Source organism: Haliotis cracherodii, unplaced genomic scaffold, assembly GCF_022045235.1.
Source record: "Haliotis cracherodii isolate W230 unplaced genomic scaffold, xgHalCrac1.p SCAF_10, whole genome shotgun sequence".
In the NCBI taxonomy this organism is placed as follows: domain Eukaryota; kingdom Metazoa; phylum Mollusca; class Gastropoda; order Lepetellida; family Haliotidae; genus Haliotis; species Haliotis cracherodii.
This window is the reverse complement of record NW_027266265.1, coordinates 1,542,503-1,557,929: the sequence shown is the minus strand read 5'-3', so window position 1 is coordinate 1,557,929 and position 15,427 is coordinate 1,542,503. Positions and strand designations below refer to the sequence as shown.

Below are 15,427 nucleotides of genomic sequence, written 5' to 3'. Positions count from 1 at the left end.
TCCATCTCTTTATCCTTTATCATTCGTCTATTAGCACTCTTCTTGACGGATCTGAAACTATCAATATTCTATTTCTAAGCATGTTCTTGCCTCACTCTGCGATGTAGAACTCTTCAGTTTGAAAAATTCAAAATGGCCTCCGCAGCAACTTAGTTTAGTAAAGAATACAGAATTCAGGATGACTTCACCAACCGATCGCCTGCGTGGTCTAGTCGATAGAGCATCTGCTCAGGTCACGGATGGTCGATAGTTCGATCCCCGTCCACATCATACCCAAAGACGGTGCTTGTTACCCCGCACTTGTTTCGGAGATGCACCAAGCAAGGAATACATGACCTAGTCAGGGCTCTAGTTGAACAGGGTCCTATTCAACTGACTTGTGTGAAAGGTCAAGGTCAGCAGAATTCAAGGACAAGAAACAGTACTTAATGTATGATGGAGATTTGAGATACAGTGGCAGACAGACAACTCATGTACTTATATTCCTGTAAAGCAACACAAGATATGTTAAATTCAATTTCTGTATTTTGTATACACGGTTTGAGGCTACTTCTCTCGGTGTCATTTGAAGAATACCACTCAATGAGCCAGTGGGAGCTGTGTGAAGTTGAAAATTTTTCCTGATCTGAAGGTATGGGTGAGTGAGGTTTAACGCTGCTATTTGCAATATTCCAGGAATATCACCAGAAATCGGCTTCACACATTGTATGCCAATTGGTGAATCGAACACAGGCCTCTGACATGACAATGGAATGCTTTGACCAACCGGTTACCCCACTGCCCATATAACATGCACTTAAACCAGACAATCACTATGCTTCAGTAATAGGCAGCAGATCCATCACCTATATTCAATGAGGATGGAGCATCTCACGTCCAACACAGCCAAGAAACTGCTGTAGCCGGTGTCGTGATGCACAAGGATGTACATGAGGGTGGGCATCGGACGACATTCATCACGTTACGATGTTACACCCATCAGTATCAGATCTGACTTGAATGCTGTGTACTACTTACAGAAATATAATGGTGAGGTGAAATTGGGTTAACGTCGCTTCCAAGATTATTGCACTGATATAGCGACGCATTAGTCCAGATCAGTACAAGCAGCCACACATGCTGTGTGTATGTGTGGCTGCTTGTACTGATCTGGACTAATGCCAATTTTGTAGTTCTAGCCCACTGAGATACCATGCCGCAGTTTAACATGAATACCCCACTTAGACACATTGTACCGACTCCGAGCTGACTAGTTCTTGTTTTAGCCTCTTAATGCCGAGTGCCAGTCAGGGTAACAACAAATATCAGCAAGATATCAGCAACATATTACTATAGACGACTATCAACTTCAGGATCAAGCCTCCACATACATCTAACTCATCCTTCACAACCACCACAGTACGACCCTGATATCGTAATGATGCACACAGACGGATTCACTGATTCCAGACTTACAATTGTAAAAGCTGAAGAGAGAGGTTGTATTCAAGGCCCCTGGAATATATAAAAGTTATTACATACTTGTGCATATGTATAATTATTTATAGTGTAGACAGAACATCCTGTGAGACTCTCCAGCTAGACTATATAATCATCATCTCCACTGATATATTCCATATGAATGCCAGTTTTTCAATGCCATGGATTTTTTGTTTTATACTCTAGACTTTGAATCAGACTAAACAAAAGAAATTACTTCGCTTGTCTCGTATTTGTTGATCGCCACCATTTCTTGCATACTGTTTTTCTGAAAAAGGTCAGCTTTTGACAGATAAAGCTGAAGTTATTCCGCTGCATTCGACCGAGTTTCCCACAGCGGTTGTGCACATATTCCGCTCACAACCGCTGTCAAATCAAATTTATTTTCATTCGCATAATAAATACATTCGGTTCCAATACAGAAGCTATGCTGTCAATACGCCTTCATTTTAAACCCATTCAACGTTTATTCAAGTAGATAGGAGAGACTGTATTCGAGTTCTTGGTCTGTGATATCAATCTGAGCACATACAGTATGTCTCGGCTTGATTAAAGGCTCAGATAGTTGGCATCAATTTTGTACAGGCCCAACTTCTGGCATCTTCCCAAGGCAAGGGAGTTAACTGACTATAAAAGTCCAGTTTCCACCCTTGCCGAACTACGCTTGAATTTCTGGGCTCGATCGCAGCGCCACCAGTGGCTATTACGAGTTATATCCCTTCTAGGTCCTTCCTATTGACCAATCAGATTCCACCTCTCATATCACTTGCATTTGCTTCAAACAAAATGCTGGCGCACAGTAAAGATGATCTGAGCGATAATCAAAATCTATATTGTGATAAAAAGATTCTTACTTTGTGAAGTGCATCATATCATGTGAGCACAAGTTGGTAGTACATATGCTTTGCAAATCCTGCAATCGACCGAAATCTGCACAGTTTCAAACCCGGATGTCAATTTCGTTACATGATTTTGATTGGACTATGCTCGTTAGTCCAGCCAAAATATGACTCCATAATCCCAGCTTAGTTCGGCATGGGTGGAAACTGGACTTTTATAGTCGGTTAACTCCCTTGCTTCAGGAAGATGAACTTCTGGATGACAAGGCATGCTGTGTTAGAACACCTGAAAGTATTGCTGGCTGGGCATCGCTGCAATCGCATTCAGTTTACTCCAGCCTCTGGCAACAACGGCAACAACTTTGTTCATGTATTTATTTTATTCATCATGTTGCAAACGATAAAAACATGTCACACATCTCAAATAAAGACTCAGACATTATCCACACATACAAAATTTGCACCATCATCGATGATATCAAAAGAAGTGTTTGCAACTATGGATCTGCATATGACCATCTATACGTGCACCATTGTAAGTACCTGAATGCTGTGTACTATATATATAAACATGACACACCACTTCCACCAATCAGATGCTTGGGGTACATGCTTGGGGAGTACATGGGAAAAATGTCATCCCTCCCATGAGGCACTCACTCTTCACCAATGCATCTGTGTGTCTTCAACCAGAGCTCCAGGTAAGTGTTGAGCAATGAGTTTTTACTCCAAGGTTTCTATTGTCATTGGGTTATTACATTTATCATAAGGTAACCAATATTTCTTCACTCATCTATTCATCACTCTATTGGGTTTTTTCCCAAATGAGTGAACATTTTATGATGTACAACAAAGGAAATGATGTTTCAGATGTATATAACAGTTCTAAATATATAGGATTGACTCGGTAAGTAAATTAGCTCGTAATTATGTTTCGGGAATTAGCTCCTGTGTACACATCCTGAAAAAATTGGATATTTACGCATGCTGTTTTTATAATTTGAGTTTTTCAGTTAATGCATGCATTTCTGTACACAAATTAATTGAAAGTAATTGGGTTTTTAACATTTCGGGGGTATTTTACGCAAATACGCTGCTTATCTGTAGCTATGTTCAACACTTCGTGTCAACCAGTGTCGAGTAGTGGTGTGGGAAATATCTCAGCAACATGACACACAGGTTAAAATATTAACAGATACAAGCAAATAATACTCATATGTTTGTGAACACCACTTCAACATAATAACGTTGCAAATTAAAAAGTGACTACATATATCACAATGCCAATAAAATATTTAGCTGAACAAACTGACAGAAACATCTGCCCTGCAATCACAGACCACACAAACTAATCACTTGTTGAACAGAATCTAACTGAAATTCATCTTCATATGTTTGTGGTGGAAATGAGTTCATAAAGCACAAGTGACCTCATTTACCTCCAGAATACCCCCGTGGGTTTAAAACGAGTGCCTACTGAGGTCCTACAGTATAACACCAGTCTAACATTCAGCTATACACTGACCATCCATTACTAAACACAGGATAAAATACTAAAATAACTCATAAATGCAGCAATAATAATTCAACTTTCATATATATTTCCAGGGAACATGTATAACAAACAAACTAATTGTTAACAATCTCATGAACAAATAATTATATTGTTACAGTTTTAACAGTTTAGTGACATGTTCTAATGTGATAGGTCACTCACACAGGAAGGTACTTGGTACTTTTTACTCACCGAGATAAGGAAATAAAACCAAACAACACATAAAGATGAGAATCTGATATGGATGTACTGGGTAACAGCCACACAACATCAGCAACCGAGGAGCAACATTCAGTCCGGGACACATTTTGTTCATACGGCACCATCACTTCACAGAAACACAAACAGCTGCCAACGTTCAGCGCAGAATCTTAAATGGCAGAAACGGTTTCGAACATTGACCTCTGCCAGTCTGCTGTACATGTGATTAAGATGTCAAGTTCGATCGCTATTCTATATCAGTATTAACTGACAACTTTCTTTATCCAGTGATCAACAAGTAAACTCATAGTCACAGAATAGCCAATGGAGAAATACCTGGTGCTGAGGTAACATTAACTGATAGGACAATCAATCCCACCACAGATCAAATTTGTAATTCTCTGAAGTATATCACCAACAGATCTGTAAATCTGTAAATCTGTAAATCTGTAAATCTGTAAATCTGTAAATCTGTAGCGTTCAGAAGCAGTTGGCAGCATGTGCAACCCAGCAAACACAACAACAAACAGACAGCAAGTCTCCGTACAGACACACACCATGTACTTCCCAGTGTCCGGCCCAGGTTATCTACGGTACTACACGATTTAGGCCCCGACCATCTGATACTAATATAAAAAATATTATCCGCCACAAAAAAAAACATTATTGCAAGATTTAACAAAAAAAATTATTCTCTCCTAGTTTTTATCTATTTTGCAGCCGTAGGTGAAATAATGCCTAGTCTCCATACATATCCTAGTCCTCTGAATATCACATGGTCGGTCATTGACTACGAGGGATTTCATGTTGTCATAGGGGCAACAGCCCGCTCTAAAACAAACATACACAATGAAATTGATATCAGTATACAGTATCAAATATCATCAGTTACCGTCTGTTGGTGTGTCACAGGTTTCCAGGCACACCCTGCATCCAATAGACCATGGAGGCCGCAGTCTAGGTCCCCGGTGAGGCGTCGCGAGCCTTGACTCAGGGGAAGGTCAGACAACAATGTGTGACCTGACTGTGTGCCATTGTTACTCATATTATCAACCTCTGGTTTCCCGTAAGTTGTAGCAGTATCACAAGGGGTATACGTGGTTTAATGCGTCCCGTGGTTTTTTTCTATCAAGAGCTGGAGGCAATTGATATCGCTACAACAAACTTATCTTGCCGACATGTTTCAATCTGCCACTAGAAAAGAATTCAAACAAATTGAAAATTGATAGAAAACAGGTGAGGTTAACTTGTCACATGACTTTCATCAACACTTACGCAATGTGCAGCTTTTTGCCTCTGGCTCGTGGTATAACACCCAACGAGGGACGCATAAAACCCCATGTTCCCTCGTGATCCTGCTACAACGAATTTATCTTACAGACATGTTTTAATATGACATTGTAAAATAATTCAAATAAATTCCTAATTGATAGAAAACAGCTGCTCGATTGAGCTGAGGTTAGTTTGCACTATGTCACATGACATCCATTCGTCTGGGAAAGCGTGCAGCTTTCTCCTTTGAAGCAGATTTATTTAAAGGATTTATTCTATCTGTCAGAAATGCATGTGCAGCCAGTAGTGCTCGTGGCGGGGTATATTTCCCCGCTAAGAAATTAATTAACCTCCAAGGCAGGTTACACAATATCTTATCAAGATCCCGTGAACCAATCAGACCTCAGGATTCTGACATGGAGGTAAGATAAGACTATTTACAGGCTGTTGTGACATAGCTGGAATAGTGCTGCCACAAAACTACATTCATTCACAGTCTTCTTAGCTAATGCTGGTTTTGTTTCTTACCCTGGTGGTGTTGCTGACAGGCCTATACACAGGTCGTAGCTGTAGACAGTCATGGAGCACCAACAACACAACAACAACAACAACAACAACAACAGTGTGTGAGTGAGTTGAGTATGATGCTGATTTCAACTGTGTGTAGTCATGTCTCTCAGTGTATGAGTGAGGGAAGCGGGAAGTGACACTAGACCACCACTATCTATGGTAGGTGGGTGAGTTTGGTTTTACACCGCTTTTAGCAATATTGCGGCAATATCATGGCAGGGGACACCAGAAATGGGCTTCACACATTGTACCCATGTCAGGAATCCAACCGGGTCTTCGGCGTGACGAGCAAACGCTTTAACCACTAGGCTACCCGACCGCCCCCATCACTATGGTAAGGTCCAGACAGAACTACAATAAAAGATTCTGTGAATCTGAAATGTCCAGTGGATCCTGGCATGGCTAAGGGACACAACTCTGCTTAGTGAACTGCAGTGCCTTCTACCACTGGGCCGTCCATGCCCTGAGAACAACAGACTTTAGTGAATCTCAAATTAGTCAGTGAGTAGAGTTTTATGCCACTTTTAGCAATATTCCAGCAATATCACAGCAGGAGAAACCAGATATGGGTCACACACTATGCCCATGTCGGGAATCGAACATAGGCATTACACATGACAAGCGAACATTTAAACCCCACCAAGAATGAAGTAATACAGAAACAGTATGACTCGTACATACAAAACACTGAATAGATGTACAATCATTCATGTGGGTTCGACACATAAAGCTTTTTTTAGTGTAGAAACATAAGATGTTAGGACACAAGCTAGAGTACATACTTATACCAATATTTATGTTAATCAGGTCGGTGTGAGAGCATCCATCAAATGTAGGAAGCCACACGATCATCCACAGCACTGACTGACTTCAACATAGTTGTGAAATACTGGTGTCCGGTCGGCAGCAGTCACACTGTATACAATCTCACAAACATCCACAGTCTGTGTCCTCTGCATCTAGCACAAAGCTGGAATCTAGTACAACTTCAGGCCTAGTAATCTCTCTGGTTGGTGCACTGAAAGTCTCTGACAGACAAGCGGCGCTAACTCACCCGAAAGTATTTTGGCACAGACTGCATTCATTGCGAATTGAAATGAAAACTGGGGTTTTATCATAAACCAACACACGTTATAATCACATGACAAAAATTGGTGTTCTTTGACTTCTTTTGAGTAGTATATCTACCATACGGTCAGTCTGTAATATACAGAACCTAGTTACCCTGCAAAATATTCATACCAGCAGTACATTGTAGCAGTCAAGAGATCTGTCAGTGTAAGGAAATACCTTATGAATAAAAATGTCTCTGATCACAAATTCATGGAAAAGGGATGTAATTACGTCCTTGCTTCAAGGAAAGAAAAGTGCTGTCTATACAATGATCCTACAGAACTGTAGAAGTCTTGAGCAGGTTGACATATTTCTCCTGGTATGTGACACAACCATCATGGTTCAAACACAATGTGTTCATGCAAGACTTAACATGGAGAAGTAAACAAGGAGAAACACACTATAATCAAACCTTGGGATGCCAATAGCAATGAGATCGTGATTCTGCTTATCTGGTACACAGCAGACTGTCAATGTACAGAGATTGCCATTGTTTGGAGAGAGTTGAGTTTGTGGTGCCCCTGAGAGTGGACTTTGTGAGTGGACTCTGAGAGTGGACTTTGAGAGTTGACTCTGAGAGTGGACTTTGAGTGTGGACTCTGAGTGTGGACTCTGAGTGTGGAGTGGACTCTGAGTGTGGACTCTGAGTGTGGACTCTGAGTGTGGACTCTGAGTGTGGACCGTGAGGTAGTTGGTCACACCGGTACTGGAATGAAGGATGGTTCCACTGTGGACATGGCCAACTTCGGGGTGTAGATACCAGCCTTGGCTGAGTACCGCTTCCCACCAATGTCAATCTGATAGTGTGCGTCCTTCTCCATCACAAACTTGTTCATGTTCTTCTTCAGTATTGGACTGCCGTCCTCATCAAAGTCACTGACGTATCCCAGACACACCATCCGGTCAAGCGTGAAGCCGTAGCCGCAGGTGGTAGTGAGCCCCGCGAACACCCCGTTCCGGTACACCGGCTCGCCACCCCACGGCCACAGGTCGCGGTTAACGTCAAAGTCCTCAAGTAGGAACTGTACAAACTTCTTTGTGATGCCATTCTCCTTCTGTTCCCTGAGGGCTTCTCGGCCGATGAAGTCACCTTTCTGTCAACAGAAACAGACATTATTCAAGTTCCTAACCCAGGAATTACACAACACAGAAATATGTGTCGAGTAATTAAAGTAGCCATAACAATCCTGTCATTACAGAAAGGATCAGTAATTAAAGTAGCCATAACAATCCTGTCATTACTGGAAGGATCAGTAATTAAAATGGCCATAACAATCCTGTCATTACAGAAAGGATCATTTATTAAAGTAGCCATAACAATCCTGTCATTACAGAAAGGATCAGTAATTAAAGTAGCCATAACAATCCTGTCATTACAAAAAGGATCAGTAATTAAAGTAGCCATAACAATCCTGTCATTACAGAAAGGATCAGTAATTAAAGTAGCCATAACAATCCTGTCATTACAGAAAGGATCAGTAATTAAAGTAGCCATAACAATCCTGTCATTACAGAAAGGATCAGTAATTAAAGTAGCCATAACAATCCTGTCATTACAGAAAGGATCAGTAATTAAAGTAGCCATAACAATCCTGTCATTACAGAAAGGATCAGTAATTAAAGTAGCCATAACAATCCTGTCATTACAGAAAGGATCAAATCAGAGTCGAGTACACTACTTTGTCATTACTTTACAGGACCCTCCTATTTCCTGTAAGAACACTTGAAATAAATTATTTGGAGTCCCCTCAACCTCTAGTTTTGTAGGTCAAGGTAAAACCCAGCTAACCCTACAAACTCTGACAAACGTCTAAGACCTGCATCTCCTCGGGCTTTCCTCCCACATTAAGCTGACACGCCGTGATATAACTGGAATACTGTTAAAAGCGGCGTTACACCCAACTCACTCACTCACTCACTCACTCCCTCACCTCCAAGTTTACACGGAACTCCCGGCCACACTCCATGGGGGTCGTCTGGGCATTAATGTCCAAGCCCCAGTACGCAAAAAACTTCTCCATGCGCAAGTGTCGCATGGCGTAGTACCCAGCATTCCTCACTCCGTAATCAATACCAGCCTGCATCAGCGTGTCGTAAGTGTGGATGGCATACTGGAAAATAGTTTTGAAAGCAGGATAATGTCAGCAAGCAGGATCAAAATCTTAGGATTAATCTATTGCAGCCTACACAAGATGGCCAACCCTCCAGACAGGTACTGAGTTGTGTGTGGTTACGGGGTATACAAATAAGCATCTATTTTGAAGGCTTTACAGGGGGGTCTCCTTATAAGAGGGGTTGCTTTATAGATGGTGATATATGGTATGGCAACACTTAATCTATTGTTAATGTTGTTTTGGCTAACCAACTGACTAGGTGGAAATAAAAACAAATAAAATTTACGTTTTGTTTGTGATTTTTTTCCTTTTTTCTAATACATCAAATCTCAAAAAACAAAATTATTTCATGTTATTTTATAATTGTTTTTGGCTTTGTTGGATGGAATCCTTAAACTGGAAAAATGACAAATGAGTTGCCATGGAGATACAAAGCTTACATCAGAGGGGATGTAGAGGATGAAGCCGTCCTCCCCAGAATGTGTGAGTCTCATGGCGATGATTCCACTGGCGTAGCCCACGTCGATAACCTGCCAACAACAGCAGCAGACTCACAACACCACAGCTACATCGGACTCGTACGGTTTCTAAATATATCCGCTATAAAATGTTACGGTACAGTAAATGTGAGAAAGGTTTTGTTTGTTTGTTGTTTAAAGCCACACTCAGCAATATTCCAGCTATATGACAGCAGTCTGTAAATAATCAATGATAATCGAGTCTGGACCAGACAATCCAATGATTGACATCATGAGCATCGATCCACACAATTGAGAAACGATGATATGCATCAACCAAGTCAGCGACTCTGACCACCCGATCCCGTTAGTCGCCTCTTACGACAAGCATAGTCGCCTGTTAAAGCAAGCATGGGTTGCTGAAGACCTTTTCTACCCCGCATCTTCACGGGCAGTGAGAAAGGTACAAGTCAGCTAGATCAAAAGAGACGTTAGGATGACTGTTATTAAACAAACAACACAGTCATGTTCATGGCCAGGTTATTGCAAAACTGTTGGAATATGATACAGAATTTTCACACGGGTAGGCCCATCATGTATCATATCGTTAGGTTAAATTCGGGTTAATAAATCGGTGAACCGTGACCCCCGACCCCTCTACCATCTTGTGTTAGAATTTAAATAAACAAGAGAACAAAGTCATCGATATCCCTTGCAGTGGCAAATACTTGTCAAACTCACCACTAGACCTATCTATGTACCACGTTTGCTGAAGAAATATTTTACGGTTTTTCAAGATCTGTTCAGGAAATGAACACTAACCCCATTTCCAGACTAAGTTTAAGTTATAGCGAAGGAAACTCAAAAATAAATTTAAAAAAACATCGTAAACTATCAAAAGGCACCAGTCCACCACTCAACCTATCAATGCACAAAGTTTGGTGAAGGAATATTATACGATTTTCAACATCTGCTCCTGAAACGAGCCCTACTGCTGTTTTTAGTCTAAGTCTAAATTGTTGCCATGGGAACGTGAAAAAGATATTTGTGTTGAAAATCCCAAATCATCAAAGGCACAAGTTCACCACTAGACCTATCTATGTGCCAAGTCTGGTGAAGAAGATTGTTTCCAAGATCTGCTTCTGGAACATCTTGCACAGACGCACAGATGGAAGCCTTCCATTTAATACCCCCGAAAAACGAGTTGCTGGGGATAAAACTACTCATTACCCATCTTCACTGTTTCTATAGCGACAAGCCCTGATCTGGCATCCCTGTGGGGCATAATTTGGCCCTATTATCTCATTACATTCGCTGACGTCATATTGACGGAAATCTAACAGGAAAAGCCCACTACAATTTAGCTGTTACGAATGACATCATACCGATCATGTCAGCTAGGTCATACATCATACAAACATTGCACTAAACAGGTGTTACAATGCCTGGGGTTTCCAAGTTATGTCTCCATATCGAGAAGCAAACAATGCACGACGTTACATTAAAGACAGGAGTGATTTCACAAACTCACAACACTGTGAAGACCCAGAATAGAACTCGCCGACTTGGTTGATGCACGTCATCATATCCCAATTGTGAACATTGATGCTCAGGATATCAATCACTGGATTGTCAGATCCAGACTCGATTATTTACAGAACATCGTCATATAGCTGGAATATTGAGTGTGGCGTCAAACAACAACCCACCAACCAACCATTATAAATTCCCAACACTTTTGTGTTATTTTTAACTAATTATGAGTATTCCGAGGTACCTACTTTACTAGTCATTGCCTTGAACTCGTTCTTGTCAGTGGGCGTGTCGGACACGTCGGCCAGGAGATGCTGGGCATGTGGACCAATCATGTTGATCCCGGAGTACATGGACGTCACGTCCTCCACCTGCACAGAGCCATCTGGTGGCAGGTGGTGGCGTAACCATGCCAACGCTCGGGTCTGCTGGGTGGTTGGGCAGATCATGAAGAAACTGACAACAGCGAAGGAGGTATATTCAAAACTGACAACAGCAATGGAGGTATATTCAAAACTGACAACAGCGAAGGAGGTATATTCAAAACTGACAACAGCAATGGAGGTATATTCAAAACTGACAACAGCAATGGAGGTATATTCAAAACTGACAACAGTAATGGAGGTATATTCAAAACTGACAACAGCAATGGAGGTATATTCAAAACTGACAACAGCAATGGAGGTATATTCAAAACTGACAACAGCGAAGGAGGTATATTCAAAACTGACAACAGCAATGGAGGTATATTCAAAACTGACAACAGCAATGGAGGTATATTCAAAACTGACAACAGTAATGGAGGTATATTCAAAACTGACAACAGCAATGGAGGTATATTCAAAACTGACAACAGCAATGGAGGTATATTCAAAACTTTTACAAACCTGTAGAGGTTATGAATTCTCTGATGAAATCCTCCTTGGGGCACTTATAGCATTTTCCTTGCTCAAGAAAATCTACATGACATAGTTGTAACCATTTTCCTTAATAAAAAATGTTACCACACAAAAAACTTCGTTTTTGTATGATATACGACCACCCTTACGGGGCCTCACCACCAACAACGCCTCACGCCAGGGGGAGCAACTCTAACCCAAATCACTTTCCATATGTCAAATGCTGACGGAATGTGGGGAGGTGGGTGGCCGTGCCCCAAGGAGGATTTCATCAGAGAATTCATAACCTCTACAGGTTTGTAAAATTCTCTTTCTGATTAAATCCTCCTTGGGGCACTTATTGCATCAGGACAGACTGCCAAAGATAATCTAGGAAGTGGCATCCGTCAGCAACAGGGGTAAATAAATACATCGTATTTGATTATTCAACAGAATAAAATATTGAGTTCAATAAATGGAACCAACCTTATCGTGAGGCACCACCGTCGAAAGGCGGGGGCTAGAGACAGGACGTGGTCGACCATATATTATGATAAAGCCTGTTTTTGCGGCTTGTCATAAGTTGAGAACTTGAAACACCTCCCACCCCCACACTTTTTTTGAACAAGTGATATAGGGGCGTAGATCACGAGAGACCATAACCAGCGCTGAGCTAGGCCAGAGGGTACCCGTGGATCGAAGGAGCGCGTGCGCAAAATACGAGTACTATCGAGTAGTAAGGACTGATATTTATCGACCGCAGAAGATAAAATCCGGACCATTACTGAGCAGTATAACCGGAGGACTGTCTAAAATCTCGAATGCTCAATCGGCTAGAGATTAGAACTTTGCCCCGTTCGGAGAACTGACTGACCGAGTACGCTCGCTTGAGTGTTTGTCGAGTTGGTAAGGTTTGATGAATCGTGCTCGGCTGGCTCCAAATAGCCGCGGAGCAGATCTGCTCAATGTGCAGAGGCGCGGCGTACGCTTTTGACGCAGCCACTGCTCTAACCTAATGAGCCTTCAACCTGGTAGGGGGGTCCCTGCCTGTAAGCGTATACGCTGTACAAATGGTTGAAACTATCCACCTCGAGATAGATTGTTTACTCGCAGGTGAGCCAACCTTCCTACCGCCGTAACAGCAAAATAGTTGGTTATCCTTACGGACACCAATATTTCTGCTGATATAGGCCTTAAGAGTCGTGCGGACATCCAAGACATGAGCATGTCTTGCAGTGGTCCCCGGCGAGGAAGGCTGTGAAAGAGCAGGTGATATTTATCGACCGCATGGAAGACAGTTATTTCGGGATCGGCTGACATAACACGAATGTCGCCTACCCGTCTGCCGGACGTTACCACCACAAGGAACGCCGTCTCCCAGCTCAACAGCTGAAGAGAGAGAAACGACAGATCCCGAAAGGAAGGACCGGACAGCCAATCGAGAATGATTGACAAGTCCCAAGGGGGACTGATCCGCCGGACTGGCGGTCGGATCCTGTCCACACCTGCTAAAAAGCGCTGCACTAATGGGTGTGCACCCAGAAGTGCCCCGTCGACAGTGACGTGAAAAGCTGCGATAGCTGTAGAGTACCCCCGGACTGTTGATGCGGCCAGGCCGTCATCTAGTCGCGACTGGAGAAACTCAAGCACGGATACGAGATTTGCAGAAAAAAAGATCTGCAATCCCTCTATCGACACACCAGGGCGCATAGCAGGCCTATCTATCGTACTGAACATTTGTCGAATCTCTCCGCGAAGCCAGTATTGTGTCTGCAACTCGTGCAGGAATACCGCTCTTCTGGAGGCGATTCCTGACAGTGGCCAAGCCACCCATTGAATCCTGTGATTCGGGTGGAGGTCCCCGTTCTAGGATAGGAGGTCCGGTCATAAAGGTAATATAACAGGAGGCTGAGCCAGAAACCTGAGTATTACTTGAAACCCACTCTGCGCCGACTAAAGAGGTGCCAGGAGCACAATTAGTCGCGCAGGCTGAGTGCTTAGCTGAGACAGGACCTTGGAAATCAGAGGTACTGGGGGGAATGCCCACATAATTCTGTCCGTCCAATCTAGCTGGAAGGCGTCCGGTGCCACCGACCTCGGGTCGTGGACTCGGGAGCAGAACGTTGGTGTCTGGTGATACATCACAGACGCAAACAGATCCACCTGTAACGGCCTGTATAACGGGGAGAAAATCCCGAATATCCCCGGAGCGAGGATCCGGCGAGACAGAGCGTCCGTACGGACGTGGTCCACCCCCGGGAGATAAACAGGTAGCATCCTGATATCGTGAGAGTCGCACTATTGTAGGAACTGCCACGTCTTTCGTCGAAGCGACGGAGACGCCGTTCCCCCCTGCTTCCGGATGTAAGTCATCGCCGTTTGGTTGTCCATCTCTAGACGAACCACTTGGCCACGAAGCAGACCCGGGAAGCGTTGGAACACCAACCTGACCGCTCTCAGTTCTAGCACATTGATATGCAGTTTGATCTCCTGCTGGGACCATAGTCCCGAGGCAGTGTGATCATTCAGAACGCCTCCCCAGCCGGAGAGTGACGCGTCTGTTTGAACTGTGAGAGACGGAACGGGAGTGTCGAGGGGGAGCCCCCGGGACAGATTCCCGACCTCGGTCCACCACTGGAGGTGTGTAATGAGCCACTACGGAGTCTCGAGCACAGTCTCGAGATCTTCCGAGTTCGCCCAAAGTCGACAGAGTGCTTGTTGAATGGGACTCATTCACAAGCGCCCCGCCAGACCAAATCCACTGTCGCCGCCATGTTGTCCAGTAACTGGAGCTATGTACGAGCAGTGTGACTTGCGCTTAAGGGACTTGATATCTTGTGACAGAGATACACGTCCTCTCACCGTGTTGAAATTAGCCACTAGGAAGACTAGATTCTGAGTGGGGCTCAGATCTGACTTTTTGAGATTGACCATCCACCCTAGAGTGATCAGAATATCTATCACTTGTTGTGTAGCTATCTGACTCAGGGATTGCGATAGAGCTCTTAGTAACCAGTCGTCGAGGTACGGATGGCAGAACCGACCTTTTGACCTGGCCACTAGGGCGGGAATCAACATCAGCTTGGTGAACACCGTCGGGGCCGTGAAGATCCCGAATGGTAGAACCCTGAACTGATAACACCTCCCGTCGAAAGAAAACCTCAGGTATTTCTTGAACTCGGGGTGTATTGGTATGTGGAGATAGGCGTATTTAAGTCTATTGACGTTAGCCATTCTCCTGTCTCGACAGGTGAGATCACTGTTTGGTGACTAGGAAACAAGTCGAGTAGAAGCCCTCGCTTTCCTGTCTCTCGGGACCCGGTTCGATCGCAGCTTTCATAAGTGTGTCGACCTCGGCACGGAGGAATTCCGCCTTCTCTCGGGTAGCAGGCACCGGAGTGTGCTTTATCCCGGA

At 43.4% G+C, this 15,427-nt stretch overlaps 1 protein-coding gene across 3 annotated transcripts in view; it reads right to left on the bottom strand.

Moving 5' to 3' along the window:
- Positions 1-7,141: 7,141 nt before the first annotated feature.
- The window catches only part of LOC139453955 (pyruvate dehydrogenase phosphatase regulatory subunit, mitochondrial-like), a 64,794-nt gene continuing 56,508 nt past the window's right edge, over positions 7,142-15,427 (bottom strand). For all 3 annotated transcript variants that reach the window (XM_071235402.1, XM_071235403.1, XM_071235404.1), the window contains exons 15-18: positions 11,383-11,590; positions 9,584-9,673; positions 8,961-9,140; positions 7,142-8,123 (exon numbers count right to left, since the gene is read on the bottom strand). In XM_071235402.1, coding sequence (XP_071091503.1) covers positions 7,725-8,123; positions 8,961-9,140; positions 9,584-9,673; positions 11,383-11,590 — 877 coding nt within the window. In that variant the 3' untranslated portion in view covers positions 7,142-7,724. The remainder of the gene's footprint in view (positions 8,124-8,960; positions 9,141-9,583; positions 9,674-11,382; positions 11,591-15,427) is intronic.